The sequence below is a fragment of the Oncorhynchus kisutch genome, linkage group LG1, assembly GCF_002021735.2.
Source record: "Oncorhynchus kisutch isolate 150728-3 linkage group LG1, Okis_V2, whole genome shotgun sequence".
Classification (NCBI taxonomy): Eukaryota; Metazoa; Chordata; class Actinopteri; order Salmoniformes; family Salmonidae; genus Oncorhynchus; species Oncorhynchus kisutch.
Genome location: NC_034174.2, coordinates 64,782,370 through 64,795,179, shown reverse-complemented (window position 1 = coordinate 64,795,179; position 12,810 = coordinate 64,782,370). Strand labels below are relative to the sequence as shown.

The 12,810-nt window shown below is 46.4% G+C and overlaps 1 protein-coding gene across 2 annotated transcripts in view; it reads right to left on the bottom strand.

The window, feature by feature from the left end:
- Nucleotides 1-938: 938 nt before the first annotated feature.
- The window catches only part of LOC109888546 (alpha-1,6-mannosylglycoprotein 6-beta-N-acetylglucosaminyltransferase B), a 145,511-nt gene continuing 133,639 nt past the window's right edge, over nt 939-12,810 (bottom strand). The window contains exons 13-18 of one of the 2 annotated variants that reach the window (XM_031829832.1): nt 11,292-11,450; nt 10,443-10,589; nt 10,151-10,267; nt 7,869-7,943; nt 4,398-4,681; nt 939-2,058 (exon numbers count right to left, since the gene is read on the bottom strand). In XM_031829832.1, the coding sequence (XP_031685692.1) occupies nt 1,860-2,058; nt 4,398-4,681; nt 7,869-7,943; nt 10,151-10,267; nt 10,443-10,589; nt 11,292-11,450 (981 nt within the window). In that variant the 3' untranslated portion in view covers nt 939-1,859. The remainder of the gene's footprint in view (nt 2,059-4,397; nt 4,682-7,868; nt 7,944-10,150; nt 10,268-10,442; nt 10,590-11,291; nt 11,451-12,810) is intronic. The other variant, XM_031829821.1, reaches the window with a different exon arrangement.

Here is a 12,810-nt window from a genome sequence, read left to right as displayed (position 1 = left end):
TCCAAGAGATGAACGCCTGGATAATAATTATTAATTGGCCTACGGGCTGTATGAAATTGAAAACAAGGAGTTATTTAAATAATGCTGTCATTTTTTCCTTCAGGCCAATGGGGAATTCTGCATGGCCTTCACTCTGATTATGTATTATTCATTACATTCTACTTCATTCACTGGAATACTGACCCGGGGCAGAAACAGAGCTGTCAACTTTAAGCCAATGCTTCAATAGATGTACTGAACACAACAATCAATATTCACTATGAAGATTGTACCCCCTACTACACACGAGCCTCCGACAGTACATCCAATACCATAGACATCCATTGTTACGGACCACTATCATCACTATCATAGATGTCAACCTCCATAGACGGACAGTATCAGAGGAAAACCAGTGCTCTCTCCCAAAGGATTCCTACTTGGCGTAAAAACAGTTAACTCCAAGACTCCATTGACTTGTAAGGTATACTGGGTATGTTCAGTGTGTACAGTATGTTGCATATTCTGTTTCATAGTAGAGGCCAGCTACTCTCCTATGAGCATTGGACTGGTACATTAAGGGTTATGTTGGATCACCCACTCACTTCCCAAGGTAAGCACAAGTGTTGTGAACGCTGGCCTCAGAAGTGCATGTCTCATCTGGAAAACCAGAGAGCAGAACAGATATCTGATTCCCCCCCCCCTCCAACGCAACATATCGACCATCTCATCCCCTGCTTCTGGCTCTGGAGGAGTGGAAGATCAAACATCTCTCATATCTCCCTCACTCTCTTATGGATGGATGGGCAGGGGAGGACAGGAGGGAAATGGAAACTGAGCAGCTGGAGATGAAAGAAACCATTAATCCAGAAAGGAAAAAATATATTTATGAGTCATGACAAAGACCGACAACAAAACGACATCGACACTTTGATCTCTTTTCAACTTTCCGTTTTTTAATTTTTTTATTTCCATCACAAAACCACCGAAAGGTTCTTAAAAATCCTCTGTTCTCGCAGTAGCAGAGCTCAAAACGTTCACTTTATTAAAAAATTATCTTTAATCTGTTTTAGTCCATTTTAGCGCAACAGAGATGATTGCATTGACTACGTTGGCAGCCAGGGTTATCTTAGTCGCACAAAAGAAAGAGTTCATCTTTAAAAGGAGAGAGTCTAGGAAGAGAGTCTCAGTGTCCATCATCTATTGTCAAAGCACAACGCCAAAGAGAGGAGGTGAGAGGGTTAATGACCCAAAGGTGGAATTCCACTCAAAGGTCACTTTTTCTAGGAGTTTGACACACGTTGTGTTAACTGTTTTTTTCCCCAGGTCGATTGCTCTCTTAACTCCCTGGTCTTGGAGGGTTAAAGTCCAATTATTGATATTGTAGCAGCGAATCAATGATCTTCTGGTCAGTGGTCTCCTCTAGGTATTAGTTAGGTAGCTAGCTAGATGGCGATATAGCCTTTTCCCTATTGTGGATTACTGTGTTTTCCTGTGGCCACATGGTGAACGGATATACTTGTTGCAGTACAGTCCAGCACATCTCTCTTAGGCCAGTGAGGAGCTTTGAGGCAAACCATCCATAGGCTCATATCAGAAACATATTAGTCAATTTAGAAACCAAGGAATGAATGAGTGACTATGGGACAACAACCCACTCAAGCTCAGTGGGTAGCTTTGAACCAAGTCTTCCAGTTGGGGGGGGGGGGGGGTCACTTCAGTTTTAGCCAGGCCCTCTCCTAGCATTATAACCAGGGCCGGTTGAGATTATAGTCCATAGTTTATAGTCTACAATTCATAGGCTATAACTAGAGCGCCTGGAGTTTTTCCTAGCCACATTGCCGGGTCAGGCGTTCATTGGAAAAACTCCTGGCCCCTCCTCATAAGCAGTCTCGGCAGAGGGCAACCTGGCCGCGGCGGTAGTCCCGGCAGGGGCAGAGGCGGTGGTACTTGGGGCTGTGGCCGGCACAGCTGTAGAGGAGGGGGTCCTTCTGGAGGCTGCACTCCCGGCGCAGGACGGAGAAGGCCGGGTACACGTGGTTGACCTCCGCCTCCACCACCTCACACTGCACCTCTAACCTGGTGGGGGGAGGGGTGGTGGAATGTTTGATGGAGGGAGGGGGATGGGGTGATGCACAGAGGGTGTTTGATGAGTGATGCAGAGAGAAAGAGAGAGTCCAAGAGGGGAGGGGGAGGACGAAAGGGGGGAAGAGATGGGAGGGGAAACCGAGGGAGAGCGAGAAACAGAGAGAGAAACAGAGAGAGAAACAGAGACAAAAACAGAGAGGGACACAGAGAGAGACACAGAGAGAGACACAGAGAGAGACACAGAGAGAGACACAGAGAGAGACACAGAGAGAGACACAGAGAGAGACACAGAGAGGGACACAGAGAGAGACACAGAGAGAGACAGAAACAGAGAGGGACACAGAGAGAGACACAGAGAGAGACACAGAGAGAGAAACAGAGAGGGACAGAAACAGAGAGGGACACAGAGAGAGACACAGAGAGAGAGACACAGAGAGAGACAGAAACAGAGAGGGACACAGAGAGAGACACAGAGAGAGACAGAAACAGAGAGGGACAGAGAGAGAGACACAGAGAGAGACACAGAGAGAGAAACAGAGAGGGACACAGAGAGAGAAACAGAGAGGGACACAGAGAGAGACACAGACAGAGACAGAAACAGAGAGGGACACAGAGAGAGACACAGAGAGGGACACAGAGAGAGACACAGAGAGACAGAAACAGAGAGAGACACAGAGAGAGACACAGACAGAGACAGAAACAGAGAGGGACACAGAGAGAGACACAGAGAGAGACACAGAGAGAGACACAGAGAGAGACACAGAGAGAGACAGAAACAGAGAGGGACACAGAGAGAGACAGAAACAGAGAGGGACACAGAGAGAGACAGAAACAGAGAGGGACAGAAACAGAGAGGGACACAGAGAGAGACAGAAACAGAGAGGGACACAGAGAGAGACAGAAACAGAGAGGGACACAGAGAGAGACAGAAACAGAGAGGGACACAGAGAGAGACAGAAACAGAGAGGGACACAGAGAGAGACACAGAGAGAGACAGAAACAGAGAGGGACACAGAGAGAGACACAGAGAGAGAAACAGAGAGAAAAAGAGAGACACAGACAGAGAGAGAAACAGAGAGAAAAAGAGAGACACAGACAGAGACAGAAACAGAGAGGGACACAGAGAGAGACACAGAGAGAGACACAGAGAGAGACACAGAGAGAAAGAGAGAGACACAGACAGAGACAGAAACAGAGAGGGACACAGAGAGAGACACAGAGAGAGACACAGAGAGAGACACAGAGAGAAAAAGAGAGACACAGACAGAGACAGAAACAGAGAGGGACACAGAGAGGGACACAGAGAGGGACACAGAGAGAGAAACAGAGAGAAAAAGAGAGACAGACAGAGACAGAAACAGAGAGGGACACAGAGAGAGACACAGAGACAGAAACAGAGAGGGACACAGAGAGAGAAACACATGAAGTAAAAAGGAACCGAAGATAAAGAAAGGAAGAATTTGTCGAGCAGGATGGGTGATGGAGAAAGGAGGAGAAAGGGAAAGATAAAGAGGAAAAGTTGGCGTTGCTATGACACGCTTATCGTCTTCCGGTGTCACTACAGATCTCTAGATGGGTCCGACAAGACACCTGACATCACTGAGAAGACTTTGAACCTGACATCCTTGCTGTAGCTGGTTGAGTATTACGCCTACAGACAGCCCTTAGTGAACGAAACACCGTTTGGTACCATTGAGTGGTAGGTCGGCCACAGAGGTCAGAGAGCAGTGTGCATGTTTGTATGGTTGTTAGTGACGTGTAGTGATTCTGCATATGTGTGTGTGGCTGTTAGAAACGTATGTCCAAATGTGTGTGGCTGTTAGAAACGTATGTCCAAATGTGTGTGGCTGTTAGAAACGTATGTCCAAATGTGTGTGGCTGTTAGAAACGTATGTCCAAATGTGTGTGGCTGTTAGAAACGTATGTCCAAATGTGTGTGGCTGTTAGAAACGTATGTCCAAATGTGTGTGGCTGTTAGAAACGTATGTCCAAATGTGTGTGGCTGTTAGAAACGTATGTCCAAATGTGTGTGGCTGTTAGAAACGTATGTCCAAATGTGTGTGGCTGTTAGAAACGTATGTCCAAATGTGTGTGGCTGTTAGAAACGTATGTCCAAATGTGTGTGGCTGTTAGAAACGTATGTCCAAATGTGTGTGGCTGTTAGAAACGTATGTCCAAATGTGTGTGGCTGTTAGAAACGTATGTCCAAATGGGTGTGGCTGTTAGAAACGTATGTCCAAATGGGTGTGGCTGTTAGAAACGTATGTCCAAATGGGTGTGTTCGCGAATATGGCTTAACGTGAAAACAGGTGTACCAAGGTGCCACTCACCCGCGCAGGGCCTCCTTGTTGTTGACGAAGCGGAACAGCGCGGGCTCACACACCAGGTTGGCCCGCTGGCACGCCTCCACACACGACTGGCCCTCCTGGGATGCCAGCAGCCTCAGAGACCTGAGAGGGGGCCAGGCAGAGGGGGCGCTGGCATCGGGGGCCCAGGTTAGGGCACTGGAGTTGGGCAGCAGGACAAATTGAGGCCCAGGGCTACCTAGACTACTAATCCCCAGCTTGGAGGAGGAGTTGGCCGGAGGGAAAGGGGCCTCGGGGGCGCAGAAGTCCTGGAGGGAGAGGAGAGAGAGAGAGGGGAAGGGGATGTTGAATAACACAACACATAGGTAGTCTCTTGTGCTATCACGCACGGGAGATTTGTTTCTGGGTGCCGAGATTCAATTATACAGAATGTGGTATTTTTGAAGACGGTGCAAATGCACGCACAGACACCAAGTTAGTTACACACATCCACATGCACGAATTGTCACTCCCACACTATACAAACACGACGCTCAACAGAAGTCAAAGCCCGCTGACACTTTAGCTGTGAATAAAGCTACATTTCCTAACACTTCAGGGCATCGTGTGACAGAAATACAAATAAACAGCCGTTTCTCTAACCTCCTCTATACTGCACATCCCTCTAAATAATCTCCCATCAACCCTTCACCTATACCCTGACAAAACTCATCTGGGTCCAACAACACCAGAGGGATAACTCGTTTTAAAACATGAAAAAAAATTTGGGGGACATATCAGCCTACCAAGTCAGCCGTTCAAATAGCAGTTCCGATAGCAGTTCCGATAGCAGTTCCGATAGCAGTTCCGATAGCAGTTTCCAGATACATTAAACAGATTACAGCAGAAATACCAGAAGTCTGATAGTGACAGTTCAGTCTCGGTCTGTGTCGGCCCTGCCACCAAACAGGAGATGGAGGTAGCAGTGGCTTCTAAGGAGACGTGTGGAGATGAGTCAGCGAAAGAGAACGACCCGGCTCGATGTATATTACTGGTTTGTAACCCACTGACACCGTCCCCCTTTAGAGGGGAATAACGCAGCCGAAGAGTAAACACACACAGGAACTTTATTTAAACACACCGAGGAAGACGAAGACAGGGATGGTTCCGTAATGGACAGAAACAGAGAGGTTATGACTATACAGTAGATAAATACACAGGGCTGAATAGATATTTTTTGAGTATGATAGAAGGGGATATGGAACTGTATCTAACAATAACCCAATAAACATGTATTACATAGTAACACTAGATTAATGACTAGCATGGCGATAGCAAAGTGGTCCGATTTGGCTCAGTTGGTAGAGCATGATGCTTGCAACGCCAGGGCCATGGGTTCGATTCCCAAGGGGGACAAGTACGATAATGTGTGCACTCAGTACTGTAAGTTGCTCTAGATAACAGCGTCTGCTAAATGACGAAAGTAAAAATAAAGTCAAGGACTGTATATTATATAAATAGTAGGCTATTGCACAGCAACACACAAGAGCCCCCCCCCCCCCCCCGGTGCACATTTAGGTTTTTCCCTAGCACTTCACAGCTGATTCGAATAACCAACGCATCATCAAGCTTTGATTATCAGCTGTGTGGTGCTAGGGTGAAACCAAAACTTTAAACTGGGGGTGCAGGACTGGGTTTGGGAAACCCTGGTCTAGTCCATAGTCAGACACCGTGTTGACTAGTGACCTCTCCTGGTTGATTACAGACAGAGAGAGGTGAGTTAGTGTGTGTGGTAGGAAGGTAGCATGGGAGGAAGACATTATGAGAATGTTTTGGAACAAACAGACACGGTTGAGTGCCAGCATGTACAGTTGAAGTCAGAAGTTTACATATACCTTAGCCAAATACATTTAAACTCAGTTAACAATTCCTGACATAAAAAAAAAAAAATCCCTGTCAGTTAGGATCACCACTTTATTTTAAGAATGTGAAATGTCAGAATAATAGTAGAGTGATTTATTTCAGCTTTTATTTCTTTCACATTCCCAGTGGGTCAGAAGTTTACATACACTCAGTTAGTATTTGGTAGTACTGCCTTTAAATTGTAGGCCTCCTTGCTCACACACACTTTTTCAGGTAGCCTTCCACAAGCTTCCCACAATAAGTTGGGTGAATTCTGGCCCGTTCCTCCTGACAGAACTGGTGTAACGGATTCAGGTTTGTAGGCCTCCTTGCTCGCACACACTTTTTCAGTTCTGCCCACACACTTTCTATAGGATTGAGGTCAGGGCTTGTGATGGCCACTCAAATCCCTTGACTTTGTTGTCCTTAAGCCATTTTGCCACAACTTTGGTAGTATGCTTGGGGTCATTGTCCATTTGGAAGACCCATTTGCGACCAAGCTTTAACTTTAACTGATGTCTTGAGATGTTGCTTCAATATATCCACATTATTTTCCTTCTCATGATGCCATCTATTTTGTAAAGTGCACCAGTCCCTCCTGCAGCAAAGCACCCCCACAATATATTTTTTGTTTTACCTTTATTGAACTAGACAAGTCAGTTAAGAACAAATTCTTATTTTCAATGACGGCCTAGGAACAGTGGGTTAACTGCCTTGTTCAGAGGCAGACCGACAGATTTTTACCTTGTCAGCTCGGGGATTCAATCTAGCAACCTTTCGGTTACAAGTCCAATGCTCTAACGACTACGTGACCTGCCGCCCCTACATGATGCTGCCACCCCCGTGCTTCATGGTTGGGATGGTGTTCTTCGGCTTGCAAGCCTCCCCCTTTTTCCTCCAAACATAACAATGGTCATTATGGCCAAACAGTTATATTTTGGTTTCATCAGACCAGAGGACATTTCTCCAAAAAGTATAATCTTTGTCCCCATGTGCAGTTGCAACCCATAGTCTGACGGCTGCGTGGTCCCATGGTGTTTATACTTGCGTACTATTGTTTGTACAGATGAACGTGGTACCTTCAGGCATTTGGAAATTGCTCCCAAGGATGAACCAGACTTGTGGAGGTCTACAATTTTTTCTGAAGTCTTGGCTGATTTCTTTGATTTTCCCATGATGTCAAGCAAAGAGGCACTGAGTTTGAAGGTAGGCCTTGAAATACATCCAGAGGTACACCTTCAATTGACTCAAATTATGTAAATTAGCCTATCAGAAGCTTTTAAAGCTATGACATAATTTTCTGGAATTTTCCAAGCTGTTTAAAGGCACAGTCAACTTTGTATGTAAACTTCTGACCTACTGGAATTGTGATACAGTGAATTATAATTGAAATAATCTGTCTGTAAACAATTGTTGAAAAATGACTTGTGTTATGCACAAAGTAGATGTCTTAACCAACTTGCCAAAACTATAGTTTGTTGATTAACAAGAAATGTGTGGAGTGGTTAAAAAACAAGTTTTAATGACTCCAACCTAAGTGTATGTAAACTTCCGACTTCAACTGTATGTATGCATGTGTATGTGTGTGTGTGTGTGTGTGTACGGTGAACCTACCTGATGCTGTATGTAGGCGTGTACCCTCTCCAGCATTCCCTCGCAGGTGTACTCATACGGTAGGTATGGCTCGACCTGCAAAGACACACACACCCACCCACACACATATTCCCACAGATCAGAACATTTCCACAGAATGCATTGCTAGGCAATCAACGCCACTAAATTACCATATTTTCCTAATTTCAATATTGTTTTACCTATCGTTCATCCTAATTGCAATAAGTAGCCAATTCTACCCATTAATCACAACAAATAAATGTGGGTAGCGTCACAAATGGAACTTAATTCCCTCCCTGCTTTTGACCAGGGCCCATATGGCTTTGGTTAAAAGTAGTGCACTATTATAGAGAATAGGCTACCATTTGGGACGTAACTGTGGCCATTTTGAAGTGGGTGTGGCTTAATTGCAGTGGGTGACTTGTGTGTTAGTAATTGTGACTGTGTCCCAAATGGCAGCCTATTCCCTACACAGTGCACTGCTTTTGACCAGAGCCCTATGTGTCCTTCTGGAGGCATGTAGGGAATAGGATGTCATTTGGGACGCACTCAGGCTTTGTTTTCATTTGCATAGCTATTCAATATGCAGCAAAAGGCTCACCTTTGATTTGTCTGATTAGAGAATAGCTATATTGCTGTGATTCAACGAAATACTCATTATTTCTCTCTAGCTGAGGCAAAACACACCCACATACCAACTTGAAACTGTAAAGGAAACTAAATTCAATAAACTAACTGGAAATATACTTCCTGATCTATATACGGAAATAGATGGTCTTAGATTATTGTCCCCTGTCGTAATTGTAACAATGTGGATCCGACGGGTCAGCTGGTTGAAGTTTCTTTGCTTGTAATACCAGGATTGTGTGTTTTCTTCTTAGCATGTTCGACTGAATACAGCATGACTTCACCGGAGGTCCCTTTGGAACCAAGTGTCTCTGATAACATGTTGTGCACAACGACGCAATGTAACATTTCAAGGAAATCCATTGTTGATTAAGCAGAAATAGTTATGTTCAACTTTTCCATTAGGAATACGTGGAGCCTGAAAGTACAGACCACATATTAGTAAGGTATTCCCTCCCGTTTTAACAGTAGATCACGTATCTGTTCCAAATCCCACTTGTAAACGATACATCGCTCAGTAAATCATTTCCTTTATACAAAATGTTTAACTGCATGTGAAATCTGACTTTTCCAATTTCAAATAAAGAAAAGCAAATATGTAGAGAGGATGTAGGGAACAAAAGTTACACATCTCAAATCTGATCAAAACATAACACTATATGAATCATGTATATAAACTAGCACAGAAATATGCCTCACAACATTTGCTTTGGTCTAAGCAGAGAGAGGCACAGTCTCGCCCTCCCTCCCTCACTGCCTCCCTCACTGCCTCCCATTTATTAAAGAGGGATAAATATGAAAACAACAGGTCAGTGGGATGGACAGAATGAGAAAGGGGGAACAGAGAGAGAGCGAGAGAGGGAGCGTGAAAGAAAGAGAGACAGAGAGAGACACCGAAAGAGAAATGGGAAAGGGATTTATGTGAACATGAAGAGGTGTCAGCCAGTGGAGATTGCTTTGGTCTGCACGGCTGAGCATGTGGAGCCGCCCTGGACAGAGAGCCAGCCCACAAATAGGGGGAGTGTGCAGTCTCCAGTGAGGGGTGAAGTGACCCATCAGCCATCTATCACTGGAGTGACAGACAGACAGACATCTCTCAGTAGAGTGGCAGACAGACAGACAGGGCAGCCATCTTTCAGTGGAGTGACAGACAGGGTAGACAGAGAGTAAGCCCCGGTGCACTGAGCTATGGCATGTCTGACAAGCAGGAGAGTGGATAGGGGAGACACACACACACACACACACACAACACAGCTTTATAGAGGCATCTCAATCGGCCTGTTTGACCTCTTGCTCAACTTCTCTCAACCTCCCTGGAGCCTCACGCCGACTGCAGGTTCCCAGTAAGCCACCTTTACAGGCTAATTATTCCTTGGCTGTGGACACACTGCTTCCTAATGCTAGCGTAGCATACAACCCTGTCCTAGGTTCAAACACTGCAGCTAGCGCGTCTCCACGTGGAGCTTTCCGAGGTGTATTTGCAGGGTGGCGCGAGCTGAAACGTCATTCAAACAAAAAAAAGCAGCGTCACCCGTTCAGTACCAGCGCTGCTACATGTTATATGGTTGTACAATCCTTCCCAGGTACGACATAGTGTGTTTGGTCACTGCCAAAGAAACCAATGAGTCAAGAAATACATCATGAAATAACTGTACCTTGGTACTCATGATCTCTCTGATGGCGGCGTCAAACTCCTGGGAGTTGTTGTAGTCTACTGTCATGACATGGGGCCGCCCGATGTACTGCTCCGCATACGGGTGCTGGGATGACACCTGAGAGGGGCGGAGTATAGAATTAGTAGAACATTCCCGTTTAAAGCAATATTCTGTGAGGTATAAGTGGTACATTTGGCGTACAATCGGCAATGTTGGCAGTTGTCTGAATTGCATTGGTTAATTTTCAGTTGAAGAGTGGTACTAGATACTGTGTTGACCAATGGGAGCTCACCTCTCTAGACGTGGGCTTGCCTCTGAAGAACTCGTGATTGAGCGAGCTGTGCGGTGGGTGGAACTTGGGCTGCAGATAGATGCACCCATTGGCTATGGCCTCCAGAGGGGCGGGCCCTTCGTAGGGGAAACCAAACCCGATGAAGAGCTGGTGGGGGAGATGAAGATGGTACTAGTTAGGATAACCACCAGTTATTTTATTAAATTTAAAATTACAGATATATCAGGAACTGGAACGGTAACTTATTAAACCAGTTATTTTATGTAAATTGAAAATTACAGATATATCAGGAACTGGAAGGTAACTGTTGTAGTTGATGCTGTTGTAGTTAGTGCTGGTGCAACACACACACAGTGTGTGTGTGTGTGTGTGTGTGTGTGTGTGTGTGTGTGTGTGTGTGTATGTGTGTGTGTGTGTATGTGTGTGTGTGTGTGTGTGTGTGTGTGTGTGTGTGTGTGTGTGTGTGTGTGTGTGTGTGTGTGTGTGTGTGCGTGCGTGCATGGTGCCTGAATCTGTTTGCGCACGTACATATGTAGGATCTTAATTTGAGCCAGTTTGCTACAGCAGGAAAATAATCCTGCAGCAACAGAAAATTTGAATTATTATGTGGATTATAATGATTGGACATTGTTTGTAGGGGTTGATAAATGTTCCGTAACTGAACATCAAGTCTGAATTTCAAAGTGGAAATTAGAAGATTTTTTAAACCTCAAATACCCTTACTTACAGGAAATCCGGCATTGAAGGAAAGTTATCCTGCAACAGGGTGACCAAATTAAGATCCTACATCTGTAGTGGGTTACCTCTTGTGTATGTTGTGTATCATCTAGTGTGTGTGTGTTCCAGTACCTTGGCCTTGCGGAGCAGCGTCTGCAGCTCGTGCTGGGGCAGCAGGCCGTGGTTCTTGACGTAGGCAGGCACCTCGGGGGGGCGCTGGGTCTCGTAGTACACCGTCCCGTGGACCTCCATGTACCTGTGGAGGATCTGGAGGAAACCCTCCTTACCCTGCTGATAGACAAGGAGGAGGGAAGAGAGAGAGAATGTAAGAAAGTGAATGGAGAGTTGGTGAGCGAGGAGAGGAAGTGGGACGGTGGAAAATGTCATCAGTGTGTGAGAAAGGAAAGGCAGAGAGTGGGAGAGGGAGTGGGTTGAGTTTGAGGGAGAAAGTGGATGAGCAAGTGCGATGGGAGAGGCGGAGGGAGAGGGAACGAGGGAGGTAGAGAGAAGGAGGTGGAGAGGGAACGAGGGAGGTAGAGAGAAGGAGGTCGAGAGAGAGAGGTGGAGAGGGAAGGAGGTCGAGAGAGAGAGAGGTGGAGAGGGAAGGAGGTCGAGAGAGAGAGGTGGAGAGGGAAGGAGGTAGAGAGAGAGAGGAGGTTGAGAGAGAGAGATGGAGAGGGAAGGAGGTCGAGAGAGAGAGGTGGAGAGGGAAGGAGGTCGAGAGAGAGAGATGGAGAGGGAAGGAGGTCGAGAGAGAGAAATGGAGAGGGAAGGAGGTCGAGAGAGAGATGGAAGGAGGTCGAGAGAGAGATGGAAGGAGGTCGAGAGAGAGATGGAAGGAGGTAGAGAGAGAGATGGAAGGAGGTAGAGAGAGAGATGGAAGGAGGTAGAGAGAGAGATGGAAGGAGGTAGAGAGAGAGAGGTGGAGAGGGAAGGAGGTCGAGAGAGAGAGAGGTGGAGAGGGAAGGAGGTCGAGAGAGAGAGGTGGAGAGGGAAGGAGGTCGAGAGAGAGAGGTGGAGAGGGAAGGAGGTAGAGAGAGAGAGATGGAGAGGAAAGGAGGTCGAGAGAGAGATGGAGAGGGAAGGAGGTCGAGAGAGAGAGATGGAGAGATGGAGAGGGAAGGAGGTCGAGAGAGAGAAATGGAGAGGGAAGGAGGTCGAGAGAGAGATGGAAGGAGGTCGAGAGAGAGATGGAAGGAGGTCGAGAGAGAGATGGAAGGAGGTAGAGAGAGAGATGGAAGGAGGTCGAGAGAGAGATGGAAGGAGGTCGAGAGAGAGATGGAAGGAGGTCGAGAGAGAGATGGAAGGAGGTAGAGAGAGAGATGGAAGGAGGTAGAGAGAGAGATGGAAGGAAGTATAGAGATAGAGAGATGGAGAGGGAAGGAGGTAGAGAGAGAGATGGAGAGGGAAGGAGGTAGAGAGAGAGATGGAGAGGGAAGGAGGTAGAGAGAGAGATGGAGAGGGAAGGAGGTAGAGAGAGAGATGGAGAGAAAAGGAGGTAGAGAGAGAGATGGAGAGGGAAGGAGGTAGAGAGAGAGAGAGATGGAGAGGGAAGGAGGTAGAGAGAGAGATGGAGAGGGAAGGTGGTAGAGAGAGAGATGGAGAGGGAAGGAGGTAGAGAGAGATGGAGAGGGAAGGAGGTAGAGAGAGA